The 17,176-nt window shown below is 40.7% G+C and overlaps 1 protein-coding gene across 2 annotated transcripts in view; it reads right to left on the bottom strand.

Moving 5' to 3' along the window:
- The window catches only part of LAMA4 (laminin subunit alpha 4), a 133,963-nt gene that overhangs the window by 53,825 nt on the left and 62,962 nt on the right, over positions 1-17,176 (bottom strand). For both annotated transcript variants that reach the window (XM_008514782.2, XM_008514781.2), the window contains exons 7-11: positions 15,578-15,729; positions 13,734-13,844; positions 7,105-7,216; positions 4,202-4,369; positions 2,483-2,676 (exon numbers count right to left, since the gene is read on the bottom strand). In XM_008514782.2, coding sequence (XP_008513004.2) covers positions 2,483-2,676; positions 4,202-4,369; positions 7,105-7,216; positions 13,734-13,844; positions 15,578-15,729 — 737 coding nt within the window. The remainder of the gene's footprint in view (positions 1-2,482; positions 2,677-4,201; positions 4,370-7,104; positions 7,217-13,733; positions 13,845-15,577; positions 15,730-17,176) is intronic.

The raw sequence follows: 17,176 nt of genomic DNA on the forward strand, positions 1-17,176 counted from the left end.
GAAAATGATATGATTCAAGTTAAAGAGTTTCCCCCCCTTATCATATATTGCATTAGATGAAAATGCATAAAATTCGCTGTGAAACAAAGATATTCCCATAGAAAGATGGTCAATTTGAACAAAAAAATGTTTTGGAAACTAATAATTAAGAAAATGACATAGTACTATTCAGCATGCTTCAGTGTCCATTTCACTATTCAAAAAAATAAAAAAAAGTCTCCTAATCCTTAAAACAGATGATAGAAACAGTCCCGGGAAGGCAGAGCTCTGGTTTAAGAGAATCCCTAAACAGTGACAGTGCTTTTTAAAGACTGTTTTACCTACACACTTTAAAAATATAGACTCTCATACTCACCTGATAGAGATTTTTATCATTCTGTTACTCTTTGGGGTTGAGAACAGGATAATAAAATAAGTAATGTAATTATTAGTTGTGTGGCCACTGTTTGCACACATCAGAATGATTAAACTATGTGGTTATTTTTGGTTTTGTATCAAGATTGGAATTTTGGCATTCTTTTCTAAGCTGTGCTGTAGGTCTAACAGTGAATTGTGAAATTAAAACCCCTAAGTTTAGTTGGGGAGACAGATCCATTAACAGATGATCACAGTACAGACACAGAGATGTGTACAAGGCATATTATGGATTGCTGGAGAGGAGTACCTATTAACGTGGGGATGACGGGGTCGGCCTCTGGGCGGAGGTGATGCGTGATGCAAAACTTAAAGGCTGAGTGAGGTTATTCGGGCAAAGGAGAAAAGAAAAAGAAGTCTGCATTCCAGGCAGATGGGATTACCGGTAGTGTGATATTGCCTGAACTGAGGGGAACCGGCAAGTGATGAGGCCAGGGCGGCTAGCCAATCAGAGAGGGTCCCACGAGCCACGAGAAAGACCACCGACTATCCTATAGGACAGAGTCTTTCAAATGTTTGTAACCATGACTCACAATAGAAAATGCATTTTCTGTTCCAACCCAGTACATATACATAACTAAAGTATAAATGTGATGAAATCATACCTTACTATAGGTGACAATGCAGTTTGACATTTTCTATTCTATTTCCTTTCTTTTTTCTTTTTAAAAAATGCTGGTTACAACCCTCAAAAATTATTTTATGATTCACTAAATTGTTCACAAGCTGTAGTGTCAAAGCCACTGCTATAGGTTGTAAGGAGAAAATGAAGGATCTTAATAAGAGCAAGAGGTGACTGTCAGAAGTGTGATTTAGGTGGCCCCTCTGGCAGGATGGGGAGGATGGATTGGAAGGGAGTAAGAATGGAGTTAGAGAGAGGAGGAGGCTATTTTGGTTGAGAAATGATGAAGACCCAAACTAGAGAAGTTAAAGAGGAATGGAAAAGAGGGAAGAGAGCTAAAAATATTCTGATGGTAAAATCAGCATGATTCTGTGGTTGACTAGACATGGGAGTGGGAAAAGAGGGAAAATTCAAGAAAAAGGATAAGCTCCAGTAACTCTCTTGAAATCTGCTTGAAGAAATTATTATTTCGCGTTATACTTATAATTTTGTTGTGTAAGATAATCATGCATTTGTTTAACAAAGAATGCTACTCTGACCATTATTATTCTAAAAAACATTGGCTAAGTGATTGCTCCTACTAGAAAATGGTGATGATAAGTGTAATTCACTTTTATTTAGGAAATTTTCCAATGACTTACTGAGAGGTCGCGATGACTGAAAATCAGGGCAGAGAGTCTAATTTAAGCTGGTTTTGCCAACAATAAAAATAAACATAACAATGAATGAATCTGCTCATAGTTGTTTCCCATATTTGACATTGCTTTTTCACTCTAATCTTTATAAATGTGTCCAAAGATGCACATGTCTTTCTATCAGAAGATGACCCCTCTCAGTGGTGGTGATTGTGAGGGCACGTGTTGCTCAGAACAGAAACATGACCATACGAGTTCTCAGCCCTCTAGGTGTGGGCACGCGCAGATCCTGGCCCCATGAGGATGACTGACTCTGCAAGCTATGCTCCCGTCTGGGAATTTTTCTCACCTCCTTGTAATTGTATGACCTTGGCTTGAATTAGACTCCCTATCTCTGCAGCTGCTGACCAGCCGGGCTGTGAGATTTGCTTATCGCGCCTTGCCAACAATTACACGTAGCCTTATAGAAACATGGTTCTGGGCTGCTTTGGAGTTCTTGTGTTCTCAGCCTAAGTTATGCATAGGAATAGCGCATTGCTTACTCAGAACACATCCAAACCCACCAACACAAGGGCCAAGAATCATTGTGTTCTTATCAATGCAAGAGCTAAACAATTATAAGGGTTTCAACTTGATTTGACCTGCACACACCTAAATTAGCAAATTACAGTGGCAAAAAATGTACAAGCATTTAAAAATATGAATATTTAAATGTACCAATATTTTAAAAATTATATACCAACTGTTCCCTCTTGGTATAACTTCATGCTGTCTATGCCTGAAATGCATTTATAGTTTGTGTCCACTGTACCTCATGGTCCCGCTGCCTGGCTGCTGTGGCTCTGTTCATATCTTCGGCATCCCTGACACGGTCAAGGGCCTGGTCCAGTGACTCCCGGAGGTCTGACAACTTAGCATTGTAGTCGTCCAGCTGCTCCAGGACGACAGGAAACAGAGAGCGAGTATCATTGTACAGCCGCTGCCAACTCTCAGCCTGGCTCAGCACTGGGAAGAAACAGACACAGAAACTCAGGGTGGGCTTCCCCTGTCCCCTCCTGTTCCATCCAGCATTTAACAGTGATGCAAACTTGTCAAGCTATGCCTTCTTTAGCAATACAGAGTGAAGCTGTTGTTCGCCAAAAATAGCCTCATCTTTTATATTTGAAGGAAAAATAAATACTATTTTATGGGGTTTGGAAAGCCCTGGAGTACAGTCAGCTAAAAGAAGGGTTTGGTTAGTTTTCCCATCGAGGTCAATAGTGACAATTGTAGGAAAATGATCTAACACAGGTGTTCCTAACCCTTTTTGTGCTGTGGGCCCCTTGGTAATCTACTGAAGCCTTCAGACCCCTTCTTACAACGTATTTTGAAATGCATAAAATAAAACACATAGAATTAAAAAGGAGACTAATATATTAAAAAACGAATTGGTAATATAACAATATATGTGCTTTTTTATTAATGCATTAAATAACAAGGTCTAGAAGTGGGATTAATGACTACTATAATTTTGAATTATTGATGAGCTTAATGTAGTGAGATAACAGCAATAGCTAAAATAGGATTGCAAATCTCTGACCCCTTTTGTTGATTGTGACGATTAAAATGGGCACAAATTCTCTGCAACTCTTCTCGTCAAGAATGTGTGTATTTCTTCACTCCTTGAATCTGGGCTGGTCTTAACCCCTAGACTGGATAGGATGCTGTGGAGTTCCAAGCCTGGGCCTCAAGAGACTTTGTCCTTTCCACTCTTGCCCCATGGAAGGCTACTGCCATATGAATAAGCCTGGGCTAGCTTCCTTGAAGGTAAGACCCTACATGGAGGGAGAGACCCAGCCATCCCAGTAAAGGTCCCAGACATGTGAGTGAGCTCAGCCCATGCCACATGGAGCAGGGATGAGCTGTTAAGGTTGAGTTCAGCCCAAATTGTCAACCAATGAAATCATGAGCAGATAGTTATGGTTTCAAATGAATATGTTTGGGGTGGATTGTTAGATAGTAATTGATAACTTATACAGGAACCAAGTCAGAGGTTTGCTAATACTGTTGTGGTTTGATGTTTTCATACATCATTAAAGAAAATGCTAAATTTCCATTGGAGATTAAAAGTCACTCATGGATCTCAGAACGTGAATGTTGCTGGGCTTGTGGCTTTACCGCCTTCTCAACATAATTCTTCTTACTGTGGTTCTGGGAATTGGTTCACCTTAGCCTTGCATTCCCTGTTTTATATGTTTTCACCAGCTGCTAAGCCTCTATTTCTTCTTCTCAGGGGTCAAAATTCTGTAGATTCCTTGTGGAATCTCAGTTGTTTCTCAAGGGCTCACAGTTGGGCTTGGATCTAAAAATCTCTGTCATGTAAGTCAAGTTGTCCTGAATGACTCCCTGAGGTCACGTCTAAGTTCTAAAATAGGTCTGAATATTGGGAATTGGTTGCCTTGGGTAAATGTTTCCCTGTGGCTGGATGTCTTCTCCTGGACCCACAAAGAAAGCAGACGTGTGCTGGGTGCTAGGAGTTGAATACACCTACGTTCATGGGCTTCGTCTGCCTCCTCATCCACTAGCTCCCGTTGAGTGAAGAATGGTTGACGGCGTCTAATCTCCTCAAGCATCTTCTGGGCCAACACCAGCTTCTCAGAGATCTCCTCAGAGCTAAGTTCCTGCTCCTCCCCATAATAGAGCATCTTGCTGTTGATCTCTGAAAGGAAGGACACAGTGATTGAAGGCAGCAGGCAGAGATGTCTGGGAATTTTATAGTGATGCCACTCAAATCACATGCAATTGAGGACAAAGGACCAGGCTGCTCCTAAAATGGAAAGAGAATCTCAGTCAAAGACAGCACACTGATGTTCACACTGCGAATACTGGTGTCAGCATCAGAGGTCATCATGTACTCCAGGGAGGAGTAAAATCTGAGGAAACTGCTCTGCTTCCCATTTGGTGTCTTCAGAATGGGAATGGGATGAATACAAAGCCTGCCCTGACTTCAGCTGCATCTGGTTTCCACATAATTCTAGAACGTTAATATCTAAGGCATACAAATCTGGGGTCTTTGATCAACTTTTTATATAAAATATGTAACCTGGAGACAATGTTCTGAGGTATGCCCTGTCATATGTAGAATGTGCTGGAGGTATTAATTGTATTTTAGCTGAGGATCTGACCAAAGATCTAAGCCCAAATGAGAGTATATCAATAGTTGTTCAAGTGAGTCTTTCAGACTATTCTGCAGACTAGGTATAAAATAGAGGTTTGTTATAGTATGATGTGAATTTTTGCTCATTTATATATATGTGTGTGTATATATATACACACACACACATATATATGTATTGCAATTGCTATTTGCTTTCTGTAGCATGACTGCTTGTCAATATTGCGCCATTTTGACTCTGGGTCATTTTCACCCAACCTTCATAAGTAGGATGGAGAATTTCAGAATTGGAGGGACTGCTGAGGCTCAGAGGGCCTAGATGAGTTGTCTAAATATTAGCAAAGCTGAGTCGTTCGCTGACTCCCTCTTCCTCCTACACATGACCAGAGGAAAGTTATATAATTGCCACCTTGTCCTATGGCGGCTCCAGGAGGAAGCATTTCATCTTCCTGGCATAAATGAAATTGTGTGTCTGTGGTTTACTATGATCTATGCTGTTGGCCAGACAAGATGAGTAAACAAACACCAGTGTCCCATAAATTATACCAGGATAAGAGCTTGTATTTTATGTGGATAATAGCTTGAAGGTCACCTGGAGTTATTTTAGAGACGGCTGGGAGTAAGGAATGACACGCTATTGGTGTGGCAGAGCATTCTCGAATTCTGAAGGAAGAGAGACAAACGGATGAAGAGGTGTTGAACACTATGAATATTACTGAGAAAGTTATAGGGAAACCAACATATGCTTTAAAAAAAGTATGAAGGGATTAAACATTCACTCTTCAAGTAAAGTCTACAATATTAACTCTTGAAATAAACTAAATATAGATGTATTTTTCCTCATATCTAGCACTTGTGACGCTGAATTCTTTGGCATTTTGATGCAAATATTATATTTACAATTTTGGCCTGTTTTATGTTAGCCACGACTGGTATAGGTTAGAAAAAGGACAATAACATTTTTGCCTTTGTTCTTTGAAGACTGTTCATACATTATTTTAGAAAGGTAAAAACTGATGAAAATTCTTGTTTCCTATTTACGTTTCTTTTGTTTTGTTTTCTTTGTCTTTTCCTATGCTTAAAGGGTCAAATAAGAGGGTTTAGATTCTTTCCAAAGGAGACACCTTAAAATAAAAATTTGAGTTACAACAGCAAAGGTGAATTATTTCCTCTGAACAGCTTACAAGAATGCTGGCTGTATTTGTTGCCCAGAGGGACATTTATTTCTCAGTTAGGTGAGGTCAGCTAATCTAGGTTCCACCTTACTTTTTGAACAAATCAATAGTAACTCTAAAATCTTATAGGAGAAGAATATTTTATCGGTAGATGCAAAAGCAGGAGACAGTGAGAATGGGAGGGGAGAGTGTTTAAAATGCATGCCATTTGTTTTTTTATTGCGTATTACAGGCACCAAAGGAAATATAGCGAATGATTAATCTTGGCTCGATAGATCTTTTTGCCTGGAATATGCTCCCTATACCTCAGTGTAAAGATATGAATCTCCCACTGTAGGTCCCTTTACTGTCATTGTGCCCTGGAATGCACTTGGTGCTATCCAGCTCGTAATATATAAGAGAATAAAAAGTATGGAAACACACAAATACTGTATCTTAGCAGACTGTGACCCAAGGAAATTCTCTTTATCTTAGAACAAATGAAATCGCCTGCTTTCTGTTGGTGAATTGAAGGCTGGCTTTCAGTGGGCTATTCAGATAGTCTTCAAAATGCAGCCTGCACTTATCAGAAGACAGAGCACAAATAAGTAATCCTCTCAGAGGGAAGGTAAAATTTGCCACAATGCTTTAGGGCAAAGAAATCCCACACGCCCCCTCATTGCTTTTCTTTTGGTTTGGGGACCAGAGCACATTGCCCGGTTGGTTTTTGGGAAAGAGCATCATAGAGACGGCTTTGACAATTTGGATTAGTGCACAGTTTGCTGTCACTCTAAAGGCAGTGTTTTCACTGAAAAGAATCAAAAAAAAAGGTGACTCCTACCCGACTCTGGCATTTTAGAGACGCCATACCATTCAATTTCCTCTGCTGTAAAGGTATTCTGGCATTCCATTCCTGTGAAACGCCTGGAAAGGCGATGATTCTATACATTTATTCTTGAAAATCAACTGATAGTAAGTAGGGGTGAGTGCTCAGAAATCCCAGAAAAACAAACTTGAAGATTTCATATAAGTTTAAACCTACAATACTCTAACATTATTTTTATTGTTGTTAACAATGTGAATGACTCCTTGACATTAAGCTGCACCAGAAGAGAACGTATTTACCTTGGATTTTATCCCTCATATCGTGGGCTTGCTCTACAAGCTGAGTTGCGTGGTTAATGGTATCCATGCTTTCTTTCTGAGCCTGTTCACTCTTTCTTGAGGCTTGACTTCCCTATAAATAATCCGTATAAACACCAGATTAAATTTATGAGAAAGGAATGTTGTATATATATGTGCGTGTGGCGGTGGGTGGGCATAATGTATTCCATAAACATAAATTTCCCTGGCATGTGAAAGTTCTATAACATAAAATGGTCCCAGAAATCATGCATGAAGGCTAATGGGATGACCACCTTTAGAATTACAGAATGCTATAAAATCAGATGCAATTCCTATGCTATCAGTCACAGTTCCGTTCAAACCAACTGCTTTTCATATGCAATCTGCTCTTTGAATTTTTACTGTAGCTCAAGATGCTAGACTGGGAAACTACCCACGCCTGCTGATCAGTTTGACATTGTGCCGACTGAAAACCTTAAAGGTTCAAAGGGAAAACTGTTGAGAAAGTAGGCAGATCTTGAAATGCTCCATGCATGCAGTGGCTCCTGGGTGGTCCAGCCAACGCTGAAACTGAATTACCACAGGGATTTAAAGGATTATGCTTGGTGGGCTAAATGCTGTTTTCAGTGCTGCATTCCAAATTCCCATCCACACTGATGGCACTTGGGTACAAATAATGGTGCAAACAGATTTGGCTTGGAGTGAATGGAGCTCTTCCTGAGACGCTGACTCCCTTCTCCCAACTTGGGAGCTTCTGTTTCAGAGCTCCCACACAGTATTTGTTAAAATGAAATCCCAACTCAAATGTGGCTTCTGAAGAAAGGATGTGTGAGTACGTATGTGTACGTGCGTATTTCTCTGTGTGTGGTATTGTACGTGTGTATTTCTCTGTGTGTGCAAGGACAGAAGCTGACCTAAGAAATGATTCAAGGCCGGGACACTGGCCTTTGTGCACAGCGTGGGGATGCGTACTTCCTTTTGGCATGAGAAAGACTGACTCAAGGGTTGTATTTAAGAGGAGGAGCAGTGCTTCATCTGACATTTGGTAAAAGCCCACTTGGCTCTTCTCTTGTTTTTTTGGCTCAGCTCTTTGACAAAGTGCTGCCGTACCTGAATGGACTGCAGGTGACCTGCCCCACAGAGGCTGGTAGATCTATTGTATAGTTCCCCCAGGACAGGGAAGTGGCTGTTTCAGACTTGTCTTTTCATCCATGGTTCGAGCGAGGGGATTATACCATCATTTTACCTGGAATGTTGTTGCACTTTCCAGGCATAACCCAAGCAAGTGGTCCTTCAGTCAAGGAAGAGAATGCAGAAATGGTATCATAGCAAACACATGCCCCAGAGGCTTTTTACTGGGCATGTCCCAAATCCTTTTCATGTCAAAGTCCCTGTGCAGCAGTAAGGCGGTCGTCAGCCCGTTCCCGAAACAAGGAGCTCTCTGAATGGACATTGCATTCTGAGTCATTGTGGTTCCTCCTCTGACTCCAGTCTTCCTCTTGGATGGAATGCTGTTCTAATGCTTTCCAGAGACATAAAATTTGTGGTCATTTTGAAATTAGATAATGTGGAAAATAAGATGAATCTTATTCTTGACGTCACCACGCCCCACTTTAAAAAAACATGGACATAAACATTTAGCACACGTTAAAATTTTTAACAAGTTGATTTTCATCCAGTTTAAATTGAGTTTTATTTGCATAGCATAGCATTCATATTTTTGACTTTGGCTTCACTCCTCAAGAGAAAAGGCCTGTTGTTATGACTGTATTTCTTTAACTTATTTCTTGATACGGAAACTTTGAATTGAAGCAATGAAAGACAGCTAGAGGATGTCATATCTCTAAAAAACTTCTTTCTGACAAACACCAGGGGGCGCTTATATATATTTATAACTGTATATATAGTTAATATATAATATAATATATAATATAATATAACTATTTATATAGTTAATAAAAGACAATTAGTGGCAAAGAGGAAGATCTATTACTTTAAATTGCAAAATTACTGGATTTAATATGCAGTGGTGCCTTATTTGAATGTTATACTTTTTTCAGTAACTTTGCTTATGGAGGGAAAATATTGATATGGGTACATGGTAAAACAAGTACACCTTACTTTAAGAAAAGTAAAATTATAGAGATAACCTGACAAACCATAAACCTGTTGATGGTTTACATTACAAATAGATTAATCATTTATCACCTCAACAGTGAATTCCCCTTGTATATATTTGACATAAAAAGTGGTAAGAAAGTTTTGGTGCATAAAGAGTAACATATCTAGAATATTAATTTTAATAAAAACCAAGCAGATTAAGTGAGGATGGTAATCAATACCTAGGGTGATCATACACATTATTGTTCAAACAAGGACGCTCTTGAGAGTGAAAGGCGGAACTTTTAATAATCACTCTGGGAGGCGAGCATAAACAGGGGTAGTCCTGGACAATACAATGGTAGGAACACTGGTGTGCCGATTCAGAATCCGAACAGTGATATCCACTTCTGTGGTTTTATCTACCTCCTAAACATTAATGACTTCCAAATACCTTCCCAGCCTTCGTCTCTCCCCTGAGCTACAGACTCAGATCTCTATATGCCCTCTGAGTGTCCACAGATACCTCACCCTTAAAACGTCTAGAATAATCCATTCTGCATTTTTAGTCTCAGTCATTCATTTCTCCAAGCCAGAGCTTCCCTCCTTGCTACTCCTCATATCCAGCTGGTCTCGAAATTGTTTTTATTCCACTTGCCATTCTGGCCTTTTTTTCCTGTTCCCCATGACCACGGTCTCACTTTATCCTTGTTCACCGCAAATTCTCTTCAAATGAAGGCAACGTAGCAATCAACTACTCTTACCTAGACAAGTACAGCAGTCTCCTAACCGGTGTCCTTGCCTTCAGTGTCTTCACTCGCCACTCTGTCATCCCTACTGGAGAGGAATGATTCTGAAATTTCAAATCTGATTAACTCATTGTTCTAGGTAAATGCTTCAATGTCTTCCAAAGTCCACGGGATCAAGTCCACACGTTCCTGAGCATGGGAGGCAAGGTTCTTCATGATCTGGCCTCTGAGAACTTCAGCAATTTCCCCCTGCTCATTGCCTTACAATTAATCTTCTGCAAGGCTAAGGCCAAAGTTCTAGTCCCAAGAACACACCACGTTGTTTCACATCTCTCTGCTCTTGTGGTACTTTTTCCTTGCTTGGAAGTACTGGACAAACTCCTAGTCATTCTTCAATACACAGGTCAATGCTCATCTCCTCTGAGAAGCCTTCCCTTACGTACTCCTGCTGAAAGAGTTGTTTCTTCCTTCGTCTTCTCTCTTTGGGCTGTACCATGCCTCTATTATTGAATGGTGCATTATAATCATTTTTTTTCATATCTGTTTTCCTTACTAGACTATGAGCTCCTCTCCTTACTGAGAGAGGGCCTTATCATATTTGTTTCAGTGTCCCTAGTGGCTAGCACAATAACTGTTATAAACTAGGTGTTAAGTGATGCTTTTGGAATTGAAACATAGTCTTATTTTTTATGGTGACATTTTTGTTGTTATTGTTGTTGTTGAGGAACATTTGCCCTGAGCTAACATCTGTTGCCAGTCTTCCTCTTTTTGCTTGAGGAAAATTCACCCTGAGCTAACATCCTTGCCAATCTTCCTCTATTTTTATTTTTTTAAAGATTGGCCCTGAGCTAACATCTGTTGCCAATCCTTGTTTTTTTTTTCTTTCTCCCCAAAGCCCCCAATGCACAGTTCTATATTCTAGTTGTAGGTCCTTTTAGTTCTGCTATGTGGGATGCTGCCTCAGCATGGCTTGATGAGTGGTGCTAGGTCTGCTCTCAGCATCCCAACTGATGAAATCCTGGGCTGCAGAAGCGGAGCACACAAACTTAACCACTACGCACGGGCTGGCCTCTATCCTGCCTTTTTCGCCACGGTCAGAGATGAGGTTCTGGTGCTTTTGATGTGTGGAAGTGACCTACTTTCCTTCCAGTACTAAAGATCTCTTTGTGGGGCCAGCCTCGTGGCCGAGTGGTTAAGTTCGTGTGCTCTGCTACGGCAGCCCTGGATTTTGCTGGTTTGGATCCTGGGCACGGACATGGCACCGCTCATCAGGCCACGTTGAGGTGGCATCCCACGTGCCACAACTAGAAGGACACACAACTAAAATATACAACTATGTACTGGGGGAATTTGGGGAGAAAAAGCAGAAAAAAAAAAGATCTCTTTGCATGAGTTGATGTGCAGGGAGATTCTGCTGTGGTTGAAGGGTAGGGAGGAGATGGAGAAGTGGAGGGGAGGTTGCAGCACCTTCCTGAGCCAGCCCTCGGAGACTGAGCTCTGTCACTCCAGGCTCCACAGTGTACCTTCAAGAAACAGATGGCAAGGGACAGCATTGAGATTAGGAGAGGGCCATCATCTCCACTTTTGCTTGTAGCCTATCACCATTCTGACTTTGAGCATGGCAGCTTTGGGAACACGGGAGAGTGGAATCTTGACTAGTCTTTGGCACTTTCATTAGAGACAAGATCAGCAGTGGCAAAAGTGAGGTCCTTTTGGGCAGTAGCTATTTGTGAACACAAATGCATGGGCATTCTTTAGGGGGTTTCAAGAAGTAGGGGGTAAGAAAGGGCTGTAGGATTCCAAAAGGGGGCAAGACGACTTGGATATGGAAATTGGGACAAAACCAGTAACTTTAGGTTAATGTAAATTGTGATATTTGGGTCACATGAGCTCCATTAAGTCAGGTGGTAATTTGCAAACAGAGATATTTTCAAGTTCAAGAGGCAACATTACCTCTTTTTTATCACTGTGGGAACCTGCAGTGAAATCCTTCACTCTTTTAAAGGTAAATATTAGTTATTTTCTCCATAGAAGTCTTTCTAAAACAAAATCTTTCTTAAATCCTTCTAAGAACTGATCATGGACTTTTCTAGACTAAGGGCTTGAAGGGTGCTTGAGAAGTTATTAAGACCAGCTCTGGGCATTTGTTTTGAAATGTTTCAGCAGGTTCCTGCACCATCAAGACTGTTGTCATAGTCAGAGGACGTTATTTTCAATAAGAATCAAAGAAAACAGCTTTATCATCAACCTCCTGCTTTGGCGGTCTGTTCTTTTAGCCCAGGAGCCTTTTCTACTGTGAGGTCACTTTTAAGCTTGCATTATTTCCTCCCTATGAAAGCCTGCATTTAACTTATATTGGAAGTGGGACAATTGTGCAACAAAAGGATCAGTAATCCCGTGTCTGAGCTGTTGGAGGAACTAATCTTGGTGAAAACATTTCCTGAAGAATGGAGACACTTTTGGCAAGTTCCAACCATGATACCGAAATGAAATAACAATGAGTTTTTCACAAAGATTTCTTTCTTGGTATTTCCTTTGAAACTTAAGAGACTTCACTGTTCTTCAAATGCTCCTGGTTGGACTAATATGCACCATTGCAGGGAAATGAGGGACACAATTTTCATCTGCATTTCAAAGTGGCTGACTCTTCCAAGGATTCAATTAGAGTAACTCACATTTTTAGAAGCGTAATATCCTAAAAATTTAAGGGGTCCAAGATGGAAAGAGATTATCAGAGTTATTTTAAGCTTTAATTTTGTAGAAAAGGAGGATTGTTTTTGAAAAGAACTTCAGCAGTTTATAATGTCAAATACCAGCATCAGAAAGCAGAAATTTCAGAGTACTTTAGGCAGCACTAGTGGAACACAATTAGGAAAAATATGTGTTAAACATTTTAATATGTTCGATATGATGCCTTGTGGCTTAGTTGTATTTTTTTTATTAGTACAGAGAATTGATGTTTTTCCATTAGGCTCTTGGGAACTGCATTTAATAGTCTTTCACACTAACTCTGCTCATGTTTTAATGTTTTTCTTGTTAATTTGTGAGGGCTTTTACAAATCATATGTCCCTCGATATTTTTCTTAGTGTAGTCGAGTTTTTCATTTATTTAGTTCCTTTGCTGGGTATTTGAAATTTTATCTAGTCAGATATCTTCTCTTTCTTTGTAATTTCTCATATTGTATTTAAGTGTATTGTTATTTCCTTTCAAAGTTTAGTGATTATTTAGATCTGTTTTCTTATGGATTTGAGATTTAAACTCAAGTTTCTAATCTGTCTGAAATTTATTTTAGAATATGGTATAAAGTGAGGGTCAAAAGTGATTTCTTTTCCCCTGCCAAGCTGCAAAATTGCTTTCTCAGCACAATTCCTCTTTTTTTTCCTTTTGTTATTTAATGCATCCTTTAGCAAACATTTAAATTTTATATTCTATATAATAAAGCTATTTCTGGATGCTGTATAGCTCTTACCCATAAAATGCTAAGGCAAACAGCCGAACGACTACACTAATTGAAACATGTAACAACCGTATTAACCAGCAGCAAATATAATGAAAGTTTCCCGTAAACACAGTTTTTCAAGGAAACCAATCAAAATGGGAAGAGATGGTAGAGAGCAAGTATGCTAACTTTCTCCACAGGCCTTGTCTTGATTTATTTTAAGGCATGTGGGTCACCACATTTTTTCTGGGCTGAGTTAAGCCTCAGTCATTTGTGATGAGCCGGGCTCACACCAGCTAAATCCTTTCTCTGAAGGCAGTCCCAGAAACGGAATACCTACCCTTCCAGCTAATTCCTCCACGTCAGACAGAAGGCTTTTCATTGTGTTCTCAGCGTTGTTGATTTGTATCTTTCTTAGGACGTACTGGTTTTCTCTTTCTGACAATTTTGTCTGTGGAAAAATATGTTTTGCAAATAATCAGTAGATGTGCGCACCAGGTTTTTAAAAATATACGTAAAAGTCATTCAGTGTAAGAGGACTCTGAGTGTGAGCCTCTGTTCCCCAAATCGTGGGGTCTGCAGGTTGGGGTCTGTATGTATGAGGTTTCTAAGAGGCTGAGGGGCTGAAATTCTGTGAGCTCTACTGGCCTGGGCTGTCAGGAAAGGGTACCGTTTTCTAATTTGCACAAAGGCGCAACATAGACTGGTGGAGGCCCTGGGTGTCTAAGCTTTAAAATTTCAACTTTGGCAGGCCTTGAAAGAAATGAACAACCCACCTGGATCAATGTAAATGGAGTTTAGAAGTTCATTTTCCTCCTTTTTTGGTGTCAGGAGAGCAATTCTCTTTATTTCAGACCATTTGCACTTTCTTTTCCATTTTTGATGTGTTTGGGCCAAATGTAGCTTTGCTCCGATTACTCTGGAGTAAGCCCTTCATCTTGGCACTGACTTCCTGTCAGCTACAATTACACCCATCCTGAAGTTGGGCTCTTAGGGAAAGAGGATTCGAGTGGTGTCAAGAGGCCTGAGTCCGGGTGACTCCTCTGAGAATTAGTGCCCTCCTCCATCGAAACAGGTGAGTTTGGACGTGAATGATTGCCAAGTTTGGAATAGAATGCTCGCTAAGATTCCACCCACCTCTACAATTTTGTGATTTTTGTTTTGTCTTCCATTTTGCGTATTTGGCCAATTGCTGTGGCTATCATTTGCACCTCCCAAAAGTAGAGCAATGAGCACTTTCTATGCTAGGTACTGTTCTAACTGCTCTGCATTTATCAACTCACTGAGTCCTCTCAACAACCCGTGAGATGGATGCAACAATTATCCTCAATTCCAGATAGGGAAATGGAAGAATAAAGAGGTTAAATAACTTATTCAAGGTCACACAGCTAGTACATGTCAGAGCTGGGATTGCAATGCAAGCAATCTGGTTTCAACGTTCGTGCTCTTAACCATTATGCTCAATTGGCTAACAAAATAAAAAAGTATGCTGGTATTAATTCTATCGTCTTTTCAGCTAATTATTATTATTTTAAAAAATATCTGTAGGTTGTGGTAGAAGGCCATGATTTAGAGGGAAAAAACCACCTCTTAAAGCTTAGCTATATGAGCACTGTTTTGGTCTACCGTTTTTGACTCTTTTCTGCCTTTAACTTGTTTATTAGATATAACCACTAGACCTATGAGAAGAAATAGAGCATGTGAGTATGTTTGTGTGTATGAGTGTGGGAAAATGAAAGAGAATGGGTGGCAGTGGGAAGGAAATGTATGGACGGGAAAGAGGGAGGGAAGAAGAGTGAGAGCAAGAGAGAGAAAGAGAAGTTTCTAGAGAAACTTCTCAAAACATTGCAAATTGAGGCGAAGGTAATGGTAAGTTTGTAGTAACGACTTGAATAACCAACGTACAGCTTCACGAAGGAAGTGATAGTGTTTCTCTTCCCTCAGTAGTTTTGTACATGGATACTAGCTTTCAGTCATTTCACTTTCCATATTAACCTCTTTTATAGATGGCAGCTCTTGGTTTAGGCTGAAGCTCATGGTTACAAACACCTTTTCATAGTTTCCTAGGTCTAACAATCTGTAACACAGCCACGGGACTCAGATGTCAAAAGGGATAGGAGTTCTAGAAGTGACCCCATGGAACCAGAATGAAAACAGAGCTGAAGGTACAACATTCCTGCATACTTTGAGGAGGTAGATGGTGGAGTTGATTTCATTCACGTGCCTATGAGCCGCGGCACCAGATGACACGCTTAATAGACCCGATTTGCTTTCTTCAACGGACAGAGCCGCTAACCGAAGGTCATCGGTCAGATCCCAGATGCACTTATCACAGCCTGGAGGAAAAAGGGGCAGGTCATTTCTTCAAAGTCAAAAGTTGGCGGGGAAGCATGCCGCTTTAAGATCGTTATGTGTACTTCCTTGGTTAACACTATTTTTATTTTTGTTTCCTGAGGAGCTGCTCTGGGCCACAGAACTAGTCCTTATACTCAAGGCAGAGTAGAGCCCAAGAAGAGCCAAACTGTACATCAGGCACTATCCCTGCTTGAAACACAACAAAAACAAGCAACACATACAACAGGGAAGGTAGGTTCACACGGACATTGGGCACGAATTGAGAAAGAAAGGAAGCATGAAAGGGCAGGCCATCGGAGAGACAGGGGCCGGGGGTGGGGGTGGGGGCGTGGTGGTAAGGAGAAGACCTCTCCACTTCCTTTAGTGGTGGGACAGCCCTCTGGGAAGGCTCTTTGTGTTAGGCTTTGGGCTTTTGCTTCGTGCCAGCTGGTAAGGATGGCTATCTGCTGGACACCCCTCCTTTTCTCTTAGTTTTTCTCAGCTGCTATCAGGTTCTAGCGCTGTGCCTTCACTTCACACCAGGGAAGGCTCCCTGTGGCCCCACCTCCTGCCTAAATGAACAGGGCAGCAGAAGGAGGTGTGCAGCACACGGCCGTTGGTGAAGACCACTCCCTGATATCTGAAGAACCTGGCACGTGCTGAGGCAGGTCCAGGCTTCTCATTGCTCCCTGTATTTCACATCTGAATTTCTTGACCACTGTCATCACTCCTGTGGAACACTCACAAGGACACCCTTTGAAACCTTGTTCCCGATCTCTTTCCCTCAGACTGTGCTGTCTTCTAGAGAACCGATAAATGGAGACTAAAGTGTTAATGGTTGTTAATATGTTAATTTGTTACTTGAAGTTTAACATGGTCTTACCTATATGCTCTCTTAAAGGAACGACTCCCCACCCAGCACATCGTGCTTGTAGGGGAGATGCGTAGGGCCAGGCAGGCGTCTTGATGTCCTTAAAGTGACCTTGCTTAGGGGACCGCCTATTCTATCAGTGCCTAAACTTTGCCCTGCTTGTGTTTCAAATCCTATGCCATCTTCTAAGGTGTCATTAATTGGGAACATTAATCTCTTGTGCCCAGAGGGACCGAGAAGCCAAGATACTTTTGTTTAGAGGAGAGGATATTTAATGTTAAAATAGTCTTTAAACCACTCTACTTAAAGGCAAATATTATTACTTTCTTGATAGAAGGCTTTCTATGGCAAAGCTTTCCTTCAATTCTTCTATGAATCAATCATGGACTTTACTAGACTAAGGGCTTGAAGGGTGTTCGAGAAGTCATTAAGACTACCTCTGGACATTTGCTCTGAAATATTTTAGCAGGTTCTTGCACCATCAGGACTGCTCATGATTTGATTGACAGGAGTGACAGAGAAATCTGGTGAAGAAAGACGGCAGCTCCATTTCATAAAGCCTAAATATTTTATTCCTG

This window comes from Equus przewalskii, chromosome 9, assembly GCF_037783145.1.
Source record: "Equus przewalskii isolate Varuska chromosome 9, EquPr2, whole genome shotgun sequence".
Classification (NCBI taxonomy): Eukaryota; Metazoa; Chordata; class Mammalia; order Perissodactyla; family Equidae; genus Equus; species Equus przewalskii.